A 16004-nucleotide genomic window follows, 5' to 3' on the forward strand; every position below is an offset into this window, starting at 1 on the left:
AATTGTATTTTCAAGTATGGCTTTTGGAGGAAATTAGTTACAACTAATTTTTTAGTTTTGCAGTGAATTTGCGCTCCCAACTTTTCTCAGTGCAAATTTTCAGCTTTTTCAATCTTACTTTTTCCCATGATAGAAGCATAATGACTGTTCAGACTGATCCTACAAGCTGGAAAAAGTGTATCTGCCAGAGCCGTGTAGACACTATTTACTCCTCTCTTCTCAGGTGGAGGACATTTGTGACAGCGAAAAAGATCCACCAATATCCTCAGTGATGCTATTATCAATCAATATGATTAACAAAATCAGTTGGTAGACCAAGTGATCTCTTGATCACTACACCAGTGAAAAGGGATGTGAATAATCTTTTTCCTCTCTCCCAATTTTAGCGCAGAACATCACAGTGGTTTCAGAGAAACGGACCTATGAATATCAACCACTATGCCAATAAGAAGAGTGCTGCAGAGAGCATGCTGGACATTGCCCTGCTGATGGCCAATGCATCCCAGCTAAAGGCCGTGATGGAGCAAGGACCTTCTTTTTCCTTCTACATCCCACTTATCATTCTTATCAGCCTGTCTCTCACACTGCAAGTTATGGTGGGAGTGCTTCTGATATTCCTTGGTATGTAGCAACAGCAGGAAACATTGACATGTATTTTTCTTATAGGATGCAACCTCCAAGATGGTATATAAGATGGCATATTTACTTTTAAAAAGCTGTTATATTTGGAAGTCTTTACCTCAGAACTGGTTAAAGTTCTCTCTTAAGACCACAAAACTATTACAACACAAGGAGTAACATCAGCTTTATGTGGGATCTTCAATTTTGATCAACTTCCTCATACTCATTTGCCCAGAGTATGAATATTTTTCTTTTCAGAAGGCCTGGGGAGGAAGGAAAATGATGAAGTAATGTAAACGAAACATTAATAGGGCATATAGGATCATGGAGCCTGCCCAGTTTCATAATACTGTTTCTGGCAAGACCTGTTATGTAATCTTATGTCTGAAATGTATTTTAGTCATATTATAAGTAATGCTATAAGAATATATTGTGAACATAGAACTCTGAAACAAAAGTGAGGGTTGAAATGTCCATCTTCATGTTCCTGTGGCACGTTGTCTTTAGTTTGTTTGTGTTTCTACAATCACATCGATGGTTTGATAGCAAAGACTTGAAAATAATGAAACAAAACCCTTATCTGAAAATTTAGGAAGTAATTCAAAGCATCCTGAATCTCTAGGTGGGAAATGGTAGAAATGTACATGTTGTTGCTAATTTTCAAACCTGTGTTAAACTGAAATTAAGGTTAAAAAGAAAAACAGGCTTCTTAGAGCAAGATTTCACCATAAGGATATAACCTCATCTATTATCCACATAAATATGACTTCAGTAAAAAAAATTGAATTGACCTATAATATGAAAACACAGACCGAGTATCATGTTGGGACTACAAATATATTGTCTTGAATTCTGCTTATTGCTAATGAAACCTTTTCTACTTTCTCCCAAGGAAATGTGATGCAATACCTTTATCATATGCTAGAAATAATTTCAAGAGACTAAGTTCAAACAGTTGTGTCTGTGTGTGGGACAGATTTCATGAGTCCCCGGCTCCCTGCTTTCCCTTCACTCTCCTTTCTGTCTCACTTGTTGAATTACGGACCTTCCCGTTCCTAGAAGTTCAATGCAGTGTCCTTGCTGTGCTCAGAAATAGAGGTTCCATTATTCAGTATCAATAGGTACAATGCTGTGAGGCACAAGAACCAGTATATATCACTAAAAATTAAGTATTTTAAGTTAGAATTGCTAGATTAGTAGCACATGTAAGGCAGAATATTGATCTAAGTAGCTATGAAACCCGGCTCATTTCTAAAATAATATAATATCATCACTACATGAGCATGAATGACCAAAAAAAGCCTAACTAAAACTCCACAGAGAGTGGAGAGACAGCACTCTCCTGGAAATGTGATTTTTCTGTTTCAACCTTAAACAAGTCTTCAGTACTTCTCTTTATCATCTTCACATACTGTGATATTTTCACCCATGCTTTGGCTCTTTGCAAAGTTGTTGAAAGCCTGCAACAGTCGTTCGTGGCACTCAAAACCCTAGACCATAACTTTGGAGAGTCATTCAAATATACCTGTGGAACTCAGAGGAAATGTTTAGGTCTCAACACCAGTTGAATCCCATTATTCGTGGAAACAAATGATGCCTTCACTGGTAAGAAACAGCCACAAATCACTTCTTTTTTTAGTGCTATATGATTATTTATTCTCACAACTTTTTTTCAAAATTCTCCCTTTAAATTAATGGGTACTATATGACAGATCTTGTCTCTCATAAATTAAAAGCATTGAAGGTAGTAGCCAGAGTTTACATGCATCATTTACTGTTATAGGTGCCACTTTTGGCATCTCTGTTAGTCTTTCAATTTTTTATCACAACTGAAAAAACAACTTTCTGTTCAAGGAGGAAGTTCTCAGAAACCAGGATACATAAGGCTTGTGATACTGATAAGCAGTTTTGTCTTGGTTGTGAAAGAGACAGAATAATGCTGCGTCTGCTTTTTGGTAAAGTTAATAAAAGAGCAAAATTCAGGTCCTGTCTCAAAGGAGATTCCAGAAAGAGCCTGGAAAAAGCAACTTGATGATACTGGGGGATGTGGGAAGAGAATCATGGAAGAAACAGCAAAACACTTCTATGTCTCTTGGTTGAAGGCATCTCCCTGGTGGTTGTTTCAGTTCTTAGCAGGCTTTGAGGCTCCTGCTCTCTGTTGGGCAATTTCTTAGTATATGCTGAGATGTTGCTTTTTAATGTTTGTTTCTGCAAGACATTACCGAAGTGGCTTCTGTCTCTGTAATTTTTATCTTTGTCACGTTGAGAGTAAAGAGAGTACCCAGCAGCCCCAACCCTGAAGTTGGGCAGAGGTACAGTTCACAGAGTCTTTGAAGTAGAGTCCCCTTAGCAAATAGTGAGAGTCAGGGGTTCAGCCTGTGCTCCGCAGTCAGCAGTGGGTGTGTGCTTGGCGCACCAAAGGTGATGAAGTCCTCAGCTTATAGTGGTATGCTGTTGTAACAATGAAATCATGCTGAGGACAAAAGTACTGAAGATAGGAAACGGGACATGAAGGTATAAAGATACAAGCAAGCATCATAGCAAGAATTTGCTTTTCACAATGTCTGTTTGGTAGTTTTGGTCTGCAGGAGCAGTTTGCTTTTCTGTCCAGCCACGAAATTCTGCCTTTTACAAGCTCTCACAAATTAAAAAAAAAAAGTATGTGCAACCATCTGTTTTCTTTCCTTGAGACAAAGTTTTATCCCAGCAGCTACCAGTTCTCACAATTCTCTTCTAGGGATTAAAAGCTTTTCCTCCTTCAAAAGAGCCTCTCACAAAAACATTTTGAAAAATCTTTGGCAAACTTGTCCTTGAAAGTGATTTGGTAACCTCAACTTTTTGGATGAAAAACAAAGAATGTCTTGAAACAGTTTAAGTGGCAGGAAGTCATAGTGATCTTATCCCACTATGGTGAAATGCTTAAAGAATAACTGTTCTTAAGAATATTTTCACAAACACCCTCATCTTAAGTACTATAATCACAAAGCTAGGATTACTGCAATTCTATTTAAAAATTTAGAGCACTGCCTAAACTGACAATAAATACTTGCCTTCTCTGACCCTTTCTTGGACAAAAGGACAGCTCTGAAAGTGTCAGTTCTCCTCTGAGCATGATTTCTTTTAACTAGCAAAGCACATTAGGCCATTATTGCCTTTTCTTTCTTAAACCGACCATATGAAATGCTTTTCTTCCATACTCCAGGATTGATTACTTCATTCACATGACAGTACTAGAGCCTTTCCAGGTACTGTTAGGATGGAAGCCTCCATGTAGCTCCTGATGCTTTACAGACATGTATAAACCCTTTTTCAGGGTTAAGCTCTACTGAGCTTCCTGCCTACACAGGTGAGCAGTAGCTTAAGCTTTTCAGATAATTTCCACACGCTGTTCTTCAGTGCTTTGACTGGCCTGTGATGTTTGACGGTACTGCTTTAACAAACAGGACTTGAACAGGTACCCAGAATTCCTTGAAACCAAAACAGCATTAGACTTCCTAATTAGGGACACCAAGTGAACCTGGCTTTTAATTCTTCAAGCATCATGAGTGTGTTTGCCCTGTCTTTTACTTAACTGCTTCAACAAATAAGCGAGTCTTGGTTCTGTGGTTAAGTTCTGCAGCATTGACAGAGACACTATGTTAAAAGCCAATAGTGAAGTTTATCTCATGCAATAGAGTCTTAAGCTACGTGTCTACGTATGTGCCTGTCAGAAGGAGCTCTAACTTTTATTTATATTGCTGTAAAAACTTATCAGGTATAAACTTACTCTCACATGTCCTGTATGTGCACACACAAGCTCCAGAGATCTTTATATTTAAGAACTAGGAGTCTTGACAGACAAAACACATTCTCAAAACATGTTCCAGAATTCATCAACAGTCATTCCGCCAGCATCAAAGAAAGGTAGCAGAGGGGCTGAGTTGCAGAGCCTAGACTGCAGGAGAGCAGAGACTGAGGAGAATCATGGGTTTCCACATGATGCCAGAGAAGTGCCCCCAGACTTCTCACTGCCCTGGACAAGAACATGCTTTATTCTGTCAAATCTGTTATCACTCCAGTGTAACTCATTTATGTGTTTTCACAAGGACTGGAATCAAAGCTTAAACTAAATTAATATTATCTCCCTTGTGTGTTCCTCCCTCACTCCCATTAGCAGTTCAAACAAAGAACAACTGCAAGAAACAAAAGAAAATGTTTACACAGCTGATGCTCTCTGTAAAAAGAGCTGCAGCTACACTGCTTTGAAATCTTCCTCTGTTTAACAGATATGATGCCCTTGCTTTCTAAAATCAGAACCAGTGCAAAAGCAGGGAATACAGCTGAGCAAAAAACCTCCAGCACTGCTAAAGAGATTTGGCTGTCTGTGAAGAACTGCAGGAAGTTTAACTTCATTCCATCCTGTCAGGGCTTCAAGCTTCATATATTCAAGACTGGAATAATTGTAAAATGCTTAAAATCTGCAACAAAACTAGATTTCAAAAGATCAAGACATCAGAAGATCTCTAGTAATGTTTGTGTATGCATTACTTCCCATGTGCATCCACAGAGATTAGATGCTAATTACTGGAAGCTAATAGGCTCTTTGTGACTACAGATCTTCTCCTTAGGACTTTTACTGACACTGCAGTATATTACTTCCCTTTCAAGTATGACTGATGCAAATAGCTCAGTGTAAGAGAAATTCTTGAGCTACATCAGCAGTGAAGACTTTTTCTTCTCGATTTTGAAATATACATCTAATTGGATCGTTTTTCCCCTTCTTTCTCTTTGAAGTAAAATATGACCTTAACAACCCTGCGAAACATGGAAAGCTGGATTTCCTCAACAACCTTACAACTGGACTAGTGTTCATTATAGTAGTTGTGAATATTTTTATCACTGCCTTCGGAGTGCAGAAGCCAGTTGCTGAATCAGCATCAAGACAGTAAGTGTAAGGTGAGTGTTGCCTCTTTGTACAATAAGGTAGTAGGGCACAGCATACACGAATGCAGTGCACACCAGGGCATAGCTTTAAAAATAGCCGTGACCTTATCTACATAGTTCTAGTGTAGATAAATGAGTTTACTTCATACTACTGCAAAAGTAGAAGCTACTAGGAGCTGCTAAGTTATTGCAGTGTATTTGTAAATGTAGAGTTCAAAAGTTGATGGCAGCATCTTACTGTGTCAGGCCCCCCCTTGTACGTGTCATGCATAGGATGTGTAAAGATAGCCCTTCTGGCTTAGCCACTCCTTTTCCTTATTGCTGACTAAGCCAAGAAGGGAAATAACACTTTTGCTTCCTCCAAATGCCTTTTTTTTTTTCTTTTTTAAGAAAAATTTGCTGTATACTGTATCCAGTCTGTTACAAACACTGAAAAGAAAAACACTATTAAGTCCAACATATAATACTACACATCACTGGAGCCCTTCAGTTCCTATGCAGATGGTGTGTCTTTTGTGTCCTCCCAAGCTGCAGAGCTTTTGCTTTGTGGGAGACTCAGCTGCCAAAGACATGCCCTACCACTTTACTTGATACATGAGTTGATTTTGAACAATATTGTGTGCTCTACCTGCATTTTAAAGGTCGTTATTTACTTATACAGAAAGATAAATATAGGAATTGTGGGAATCAAAAAGGGTGTCTTCCTAGCGTCATAGCTGCAATGAAAATCTGGGAGGAGATAAACCTAAATTGTAGGCTTGTAGCCCAAGAAGCACTGTAGTCCAGCATATGCCTTTAAAATAGCACTGCTAAGTCTGTGTGTGAAAACACTGCTCTGGCTCATTATCTTCCAAATATCAAATCACGTTCAGAAGACCTGTGGAAGAAGAAATTACTTGACTTCCCTGGCAAACCATGGTACACTGGCTAATATGCAGACAGCCCATACATGTAACATGAGCAGTTTGGGTTAACTTCCAGATTAAACCCTTTCTCCCTCTCTTCTCTCAAAAATAAGATCCTGCCTTCATGCATCTAACACATGCAGTTTCCTAATAAAATGGTCAAATGTGGTGCCTGGGAACTGTGCCTTTTTGCACAACATGGAACAACATTTGCTAAACATGGAAGTTCTTAGTTGCTTTGAAACAGTACATCTGTTGTTTTCTTATTTGTACATATTGTCCTTGCTAAAAACACCTGGTCATCTGACTGTAACTTGACAAATGAGTCTTTTTCAACCTGCTGTCATGTCTCCTCAAAGCCCTAAAAGAAGTGAGTGGGCACCATTTTCTGACTGCATCTTTACTGCTATGCTCTCTTTTCCAAAGAAAACTTAATTCTGTCTTTAAGGCAAATTTGTCATTCACTGTAATCCCTGTATCAGTAACATCCCAATATTTTTGGTTTTGTTGTATTTCAGAAACCTGAAGCAGACTGTCATTCTAGATGCCATGTGCACTTGAGCCAGTTACACCTGGACACAGTGGGGAAGAAACATAATCTGAAGAAGTTGGACATACCGAGCAGCTTTATCAGGATTCCAGCAACCAACATTTATTATTTGTGTAGCTAATGTGTTTCAAAAGTGTTACTACTTACACTGTTTGGCATCTAAGGAAGGGCTGATTTTGACCCAAGGACATTGTTTTTCTGGAATATTAGTATTTCAATTTCTATAGAAACTAATTGTTTTTTAGAGAAGTGGCATAAGCTCGTGAAACAATAATATCACTGGTGGCATTTCACAGGACTTCCCATTTTCAAAGCGTTTTGTTTTTGTGGCAATTTGTCATTTCCACCGTGATAAGAAATGGCAGGCCTTTGGTTCTGGTGTGATCGCCTTGGCCTTTATTTTACTGGCATCAAACCTATGTGCATGAAGATAGCTCTGCCTTGGTTCCTTTTTTTCTACTCTAGCTAAAGCAAAGGTGAGACAGAAAGAGCAGACTATCTTTTGTCCACTTTTACTCACAGGTACTCATTTGTCCTGTTTCTTATTTCTGTACCACACTTAAAATTTCCTTTCCTTTGTGCACAGACACACAAATAACCCAACTGCTAATAGGGTTTTTTTACTATTAACTGCTATACCCTGTCTCCTGTGCCTTATGTATTTCTGGAAGTCCTGTTAGAAGAGCTACCCTTTCTGGGTGCAACTGGAAATCTAGAGGATACAGGACGACTTCTACCTGCTAAGCTGGTACTAAGCATCTGTCAGCAATTCAAGAAGCAAATGGAAAGAAGCTTATCCCTCTATAACTTACTTTTCCCAAGATTGATTCCTGCAGTTGTGTTACTCATGAGTTTATGGCTAAAAGCAAAACTAATTTTTTAATGTTTATTTTTAAATAGATACATAGATATATATAAATATCTTCTAGGTTCTTACCTGCTGGCTCAGGAACTGACACCTTTTCTAAATACACTTGTTATTAATGATGTAGCTTATAAAAATTTCTACAACAAAAACATTTTAGTCATCTTATTTCCAAAGTAGCACATCTGTAATAACCTAATTTTTTAGCTTGTGCGGTTTTGTACTCATACATTTCTTTATCGTTAATTTTTAAATGCTCCCTTGCATCTATTAATAGAATTGATATTAATTGACTTCTATGTGTCTGATCTCATGTAAAATTTTTAATGATCATGTTTCTCTTTGGTTGTGTCTCAATGCCCATTGATTTACAATATCTTCATTTACATGTTCTGTAAAAAATTACTAACAGAAATTTGTGCGATTAGTAATGAAAAAGACAGGGGTTTTTTTGTTTTGTTTTGTTTTGTTTTAATCTTTGTTTTGTTGCTTCATTTCCGACTTGACATGTATTTAACCAGTATATAGCAAGCGATGGGTTTAATTGTGTGTGCTGTACTAATTTAAACATATCTCAGAACAAGTGCTGAATGAGGTATTCAGGAAAATTTTCCTTATTTAATATTTTTAACAAACAGCCGAACTGTTGAAGGACTGTTCCTACATACTTCTATCGCAGTTTCAATGTTGTCATGTAGTAAATTGACCATCCAAATAGCAGTGCTGAAATACCTCAAAAATCTTTCTTTTGGAGGAAATGGGTGACTGTAGGCAGAGCCCTTTCAAACAGGAAATTTAGCTGTGGCTTGACACTGGGCAGTAATTCAGACAAGATACTTGAATGTACCACCTTTGTTACCTTTCACCTTTCTACTTGCTGGAGTATTTGCCTATCTGTGCATCCTAGTCTGGAGAGTCTCTCAGGAGGCAGCTACCTCTCTTCTGTATAGGAAACTTTGTACCTTAGCTAAGTGTCTGAACTAGTTACTTTGTGTTGTAAAAATGACCAAAAAAACCCCATTGTGTTTTACTTGTCCAAAAGGTATGAATATTAGATATTCTTCACTGACAGATTTGCAACTTTCTAGCTTTTTAAGCGAGCCATAACAACAGGAAGAAATGTATTTCTGGCACCTAGCTGATCCTCTCACTTTTTGACTTGTCTTTAGTACCCTGAAGGCCGATGCAAACAGACACCCAGGCTCTACTGATGTTGATCAACTTTATACTTGCTGGTGAGGTGGCCCAATTTCAAATGTAGCTTTAGAGTCCTGTGCTGCTTATTGCCACAGCCCCCTCTTATGAGCATGATCATGTTTGTCTTGCACTGAAAGTCTTGGAAGCAGTTGGAGGGTGGTACAGTACAGACATACCAGGTCTTTGCCCACTTTATTCCCCTCTTCACTGAATGTTAGTTTTTCAGGTCATTCAAGCAAACAAGCTTTCACCGTAGGTTTCTACTGAAAAAGATAATAGCTGTTTCTATAGCATCTTTCCTGCTAAGTTGTTGTCCAACAAAATCTACCAAGGCTTGATTATCCCATCTCGCAGTGGCTTGTGGAACTAACTGGATCCAGAGCAGCAGGGTAAGGAACACTCACCAGGTGTTCTGCCAATGACCAGGCCCAACAAGAATGATACAGCCAGCAGAAAGAGAAACCAATACACAGACTGTATTGTAATCAGAAACATTGTGACATGAATGACTGCCAGGGGTACAAACAAGTCAATCAGCTGGTACATAAATGACACCACCCCAACAATCCCACAAAAGATGCGACTCGGCCCACAACAGGTGCTACAAACAGTGAACCAAGATTTCCCATAGTTGGCATGGGAAACAGCCAAACCAGTAAGTTAAATACATAAGAGAAAGGTGCCCACATGGCAACTCTCCTGACTCCCTGCAAGAGGTCCCAGCCTTTATCCCCAAGCAGGGACACCTGACCATTGTCAACTCAATGCGGGACCCCTGGGGCTCATTTCCCTTATGGCTCTCCCTGCAGGGCCGGCCGCACCCTGGGGGGAAGCTATAAATGAAGGGCTGTGGGAATCACCCATATGTCAACCTTAATTCGGGGCTCAGGGTTCAAACCCCAGCATTTCACCAGGCTATTGATGACTTTTCAACTACAGATTCAAATGAACTTCGCAAGAGACAGGTTTTGGAACATACAGGAGGGAAACAAAAAAAAATACTTCAAGCTTTAACACGTTGTTGAGTGCCGAGAGCTGCATGTGGAGATCTGCATTAAGGGGGTAGGTGTCTGTTCACGCTAAGTTTGCCAGAGCCAGGCTGAGAACAAGAAAAAAAAAACAAAAACAAAAAACCCATGAGTCCTTACATCTCCTGACCTCCTGAAAGTGTGACTGAAGCATCACAACAGAGAAACTGGCAACTTCAGAGAGCCTGGTCTCTTGGTTCTCACCACACAAAAAACTGATCTGAAAGCCATCCATCTGACTACAAGACTGCACTGGCATCAGCAGTATTCAACTTGCAACTGGATGTGTTTTTTAAATAAAAAGGATGCTTGGTTTATTATCGTGTCTTTTATTGTGGTTAAGTAAGATTTGCAAAACATCCTCAAACACACAAACTATGTTTTAAATCTCTGAAGCCTTCAAACATCATGCATTTTTAATGCCTGCAAGTTGGTTTGAAAATAAATTATTTAATCACATGACTATAATTCTTTTAATTCAGGTGCTTATTTAAAATCCTGGCAAATATCTCCTGCAGGTGGCATACAAATGCATTGGTTTGAATGGCTCTTTGGTTTGCTGTGCTTCTCCAGAGGTATTGGTTGTAGGCAAACTTTTTACTCAAAAAAAGAGGTCATCAGTAATGAAGTGAGATGAATTTTTACAGGCTGTCTCAGGAAGCGGTTCATGCCAGGTCATCTGTTTACTTGTGTTGCATAAGCTGCTGAACAGAGTAAGTGTTACACATGCTGTTACAGTTCTCTTTAGTCCCTTCAGCATCTAGTACTGCCTGGGTTGAAATTTTCAGTGTAGCTGTACTTGCTGAAGCAGGTAACAACAACTATATTTGCTGGAACTGACTTTTAAGTATTTGTCCTCCAAACCAGGTCACTGCTGAAGCTTATTCTACAGCTGTTACATAAAATAAGCTGAACTAGAAAGCATAATCCTGGTTACTGTTTTCCACGCAACTGTAATCTGGAAGGTTTCGGTCACTTGTTGTAATGTATTCTAACAAATGCTTTATCCTGTTTTCTACCATGATCTTCCCACAAGCTGCACTGAGCCCTGCCAGCCACACTTTGGTGTAGGTACTATTGACTGTACTCAGCTGCTTGTTACCCTGGAAGCTTGGATGCACTTTTATAATTAGAAGAAACATGATAATCTTGATCATTTAAATATTTACAAAAGACTTATGAGAAATGAGTGACAGAATCCAAACATGAAACTCTGCTTATTTTCTAGCTTATCCTTCTGCAATTCAGGAAATGCTACCTGTGGTATGAATTTATGATCCATAGTACAGTTTATTTAAAATAAAACTAATTTTTTGGGTATCCTATCCCCAAAACTAACAACAAAGAACAACAACAACAACAAAAAAAAAAGTAAAAAGCTGTTTCTTGTTCTACAATAGAATTTTGTCAAACCGCGGAGAACGGACTCTATTGAAAGTGTATTTACTTACTGCAGGGCAGTGGGAGCACTTAGGCAAAAACTGACTATATATTTTCATATTTGATAATTCACACATTTAAGCATTATTCCTTGAAAATAAATCAGATCTCCCATAAGGTTAGAGGCAGTATAGTGCATCTAGAAGCACTGAGACTGAAAAGAAGCAGTTTGTGTAGCCTCCTTAGTTGATTACATAAAAGAAAAAGCCACGTTGCTTCTGAATAACTGTTCTGCTTTTAAATTTTTTCAGGTTATATACATAAATAGAATATGCAAATGTGAGAGGTGGAGCCTACCATCTTTGCATCACCAATACCACAAACTCTATACTTCCATCGAGAAATTAAAAACCAAAATACCAAGAGCTTCTGAATACTGCCAGCAGCTGTGCTGTGTCTATAGGGAAATGATCAACCCATTTGGTATTACTACTGTTAAACCAATATCCAGGCAAATACTGCAGAATAGTGGAGATACCACATTTCCCTTAGAGTAAGTCTGGAAACAACTGGTACCCAGACATCACCAGATAGTAGCTATTTGTAACTTACTTTTTGTTTCTAGTAGAAACAAACATGGCTATCATCACTTAAAAGGACAAAAATTTAATTACTTTAAAGTGAAGTTCTCCAGATAGCAGACCGCAAGACCAGGTTTTGGCCCAGGGAACTAGCCCGGAGAACAGCATGTATCTTGGAAGAAACCTACAGTGATGAGAAATGAGATGGTGGTCTCCTTTGTGACATGACATTTCAGCACTTTTAAAAGTTTCCACATACAGTGGTGTGATGCACCAGCGTCAAAAGTCTTGAAACTCTGTCTCAGGACTGCTACAAAGCTCTAGCTAACTACCTGTTTGGAAGCAGCAAAAGAGAAGACAGTTTGCTGTGTCTCAGAAACCCGCTGCCTTCATCTCAGGAGGCTACTATCTGAGGAGCAGGCTGTCTTTCTCCTCTTAAAAAGGAGAGGTCGCTGCTTTACAGATGAAATGCATAAGGAGCAGGCGAGGAGCCAATCTTGGCTCCCTGAAGGGAGGACCCCATTCACCCTAGTGCCACACAGGGGGTCTTCTTGTAGCCCTTAATGTTTGCAGGTGATCAACGAGGCTGGACCAGAGTCAAAAACTAAGGCAAGACATTACTAGAGCAAGAAATAAATTAAAAGAAATTTGAGAAATTTGAGGGAGAGATAATTAACTGCATGGCCACAGCAGGCTCTTGGAGCAGAGTTTCTGTCAGAGGCTGGGTTAAGTCCAAACTCTGCATGGTGATGTGTTAGCTGTACCCACCACTTCACCCTTGTCCCCACCAGCATTTATTCATAACCTGACATCTGAACACACCCAACAGCAGTGGGAGGGCTGACGAGGCAGGAGCATGGGCAGAGTTCATGGAGACGCTCGCAGTAGCAGGGGGCTCTGGCCTGTGTCTGGGGGCTAACACTGGCCATGGCAGAGACACATGCAGCAGGAAGACTGACATGAAAAAAATGTGGTGTTTAAAGGCTGCTTCTTCTGCAAGGAGGAATTTCACCTTTTCACACTGAACAAATGATTTACTCTGTGTTAAATGCACATGCTCAGCCTTGCTCCCACTGTTCTAATGCTGGCTGTGGTGCTGGAAGTGTTTCCCACGTGTCATTGCAGGATGCAGTGTGATAAATAGTGGAAGACACAGAATACAATCTTTTCAAGAATAATATCTAACCAATTATTATCCAACGTCCTAACAGGGTGATGACCAAAAAAAAAAAAAAAAATCACCTTCCCTTAGCTGTTGGATGCAATGGATATTTTTAACTCTTTTTCCTCATTCGCCACAGTTAATTGAAGTGAAGATCCGTTTTCATGGTTATTTTTTCCCCAACTGGACTATTTCATAATGAGAACTATTTAATAACCTGGCTGCCTTGCTAAGGGAGAGTGCCATAGCTCCCCAGCTGGCAACAGACACTTTCCAGTGCCTGCTCATCAGGCAAGCTGGGCTTTGTCAGAAATGCAGCTAGCAAAAACTCTGGTTACTTTTTCTTCCAGCCTCCTTCACAATGCTTTCTACTCCTCTGCCTCCTCCATTTTCCAATATTCTGGCTCAGAGGCAGCCCCAATCCCCTTCTATGGTACAGTTTTTAATTAGTTGTGAGGTGAGTGGCAAATCTGGTGCCATGGTAACAAGTGCCACGCCAGAACTCCTGACAGACTGCCAACCATTTCCACTCATGCAAAAAAATATTTGAGAATAAAATGGTTTCATCACAGTCCAGTATTACCCCAGTTTTCTGTATCCGGGATGAGAATAATTTAAAGTGTTGGAAAGGCTTGTTTCATATTTTGTTGGACTTGTGGAAGCTATGGAGGAATGCAGCTACATGTCTTTACCCCAAAATAGGATTTTTTTTTTCTTTTTCCTGTGTCAGAAAATATGATTCATCAAGCCTGGCAGGGAGAGCATTGTTCAGGAAAGGAATGACTGTGCTTCCTCCCAGGCCTTGCCACTGCTTGTGGAGATTCCAGTTCTGTGAATGTGACTTAACAAAATCAAACTGTATGAAACAGACTAAATGGGGGGGCAGCATGAGGCACGATGGGCCTGTGTGGGTCAGTATTCTCCTTCACACCCTGTGGAAGCTCTTTTTTTTTTCCTCCATGCTGACAAACCCCAGGTTTGAAAGCCCCACATCCCACAGCCACACTGGTAGGTGTCATGACAACTTCTCGAAGGGCCCACAGTTCTCAGCCAGAGATGCCTGTCAAATAGAGAAGCTGGCGTCTTTCAGCCTGATGGCACTGGTACTATTCTATGTAATTTGCGTGTCCCCTTCACTTGCACAAGTGAAGGGGCTGCGGGATGTGATGGAATAATGACTCTTCTTGTTCACGTTTCCAGAGTAAGAACCAGCCTAGGCTCATCGAGGGCTGAATTTCACCCACCTCTGAACGAACTATTTCTTTCCTACTTGTTTGTTTTCTTAACAACTCTGTGTTAGTCAAGACAAGTCTCACCTTTGCCCTACAGGGCTCCCTGCCTAAGAATACCCTGAAAGATGCAAATTTTTCATAGAAAACTGCTGGCTAAATGATCATTATTAATTATTGGTTTATGCTATTATTTTACCTGTTATACCTGGACCTTCAGTTTGCTTTCTACCTGCTGTAAACTACCTTCCTACATCCTGGAAGGTCAGAGCTCTTCCAGAGCTGCAAAAAGCAACTGTGATGAATCAGTGTGACTGTGAGCCAGCTCCAAAAAGCGCATGTGGGACCTCAGCATGAAGGATAAACCTCTTCTCACCTGGGAATGCTCTAACTGCACCTTGCTGTGTAACCATAAAACATCATAAAACTAAACCAATGCAGGCATGGCATGATGAATAACTTAAGGATGGAAGAATAACTTCCTTTACTTGTGTTATAAATCCTCCAGGTGAAAGCTTCAGAAGCTGGTCCAGCCACATGCTCACAGAGATGAGACAAGAACATCCCCTTTGCAGGCACCTTAATCCACCAGAACACAGATGGCTTGCATAAGGTGTGGGGCAGAGCAAAAGCTACCAAGAGCATAGGCAGGTGTCCATTTGGAGTCTGTAACACATCTAGAAGCATCCAGCAGTGCTTCTGATGGGTCAATGCTTATCTGCTTGTAATGGGTTAAATTTCACATTTGAAAGTAGTGATGGATTCTGGATTTCCATCTCCTGGTGGGCAGGGAAAAGCATGAGAGCAGAGATATCACCGATCGCTCCTGGTTATTGCAGCTCAGTGCCTGTGTCCCTTGTACCACCCCTTACTTCCCCTGTGTCGGCATCCTGAGCACCAGCCCAGGGTGTGAGTTACTGCACCCCACTGCAGCAGGGGTCGGGCAGCTCCGTGCCCTCCTGCCGGCTTGTCTGGAAGGAGAAAGGGGCAGGAAGCATCAGCTCTGCTCAGAAGCAACCCTTTGGTTTCGACAGCTGTGAATTTAAAAAATATTTTGTCCTTCCAAGCCAGGACAAGCCCCAAGTTGGACTAGGTAGGATGGACAGTGCAGATTTTTTGCCACTTCTCCCTCTCAGAACATACTTGTGATCCACTTTGTACTTACAAACCTTCTTAGTAAACCTTTATTGAAAGTGAAACACCCAGACAAGCAGAAAGGTCACCCCAGGATATTGGATGGGTGGGAGAGGGTTGAGCTCTCCATGGGCAACCATGGGAGGAGGGTAATCTATCTCTTACAAAGATTTCCAGTGGGCTTCTCAGCCCTGGGTCGATTTGGACATCTCAGTCTCAGTGGGTGGGTTTTTGTTGTCCACAGAGATATGAGAAGCGTAACACACCTGTCCACAACCATTCCAGATCAGGAATATTTGAGAGGCACAGGTATCCTATTTCCAATCTCTGCTAGGAAATTTTAAAATTAGTTAGCCCAGCACAGACAACGGAAAATAATCTTTGCTCTCTCCATTCCTGCTAATGCAGACCTGTGGCATTCAGTGGGGA

General features: G+C 40.3%; 1 protein-coding gene across 1 annotated transcript; it reads left to right on the plus strand.

Annotated features, from left to right (window-relative positions):
* Nucleotides 1-386: 386 nt before the first annotated feature.
* On the plus strand, nt 387-5549 carry NINJ1 (ninjurin 1; the record flags this gene model as incomplete). Its single annotated transcript, XM_008947013.1, has 2 exons — nt 387-621; nt 5395-5549. Coding segments are annotated over 2 exons (390 nt in total), but the record flags the coding sequence as incomplete, so codon positions are not given.
* Between the last annotated feature and the right edge of the window lie 10455 nt (nt 5550-16004).

This window comes from Merops nubicus, unplaced genomic scaffold (assembly GCF_000691845.1).
Source record: "Merops nubicus isolate BGI_N331 unplaced genomic scaffold, ASM69184v1 scaffold31649, whole genome shotgun sequence".
Classification (NCBI taxonomy): Eukaryota; Metazoa; Chordata; class Aves; order Coraciiformes; family Meropidae; genus Merops; species Merops nubicus.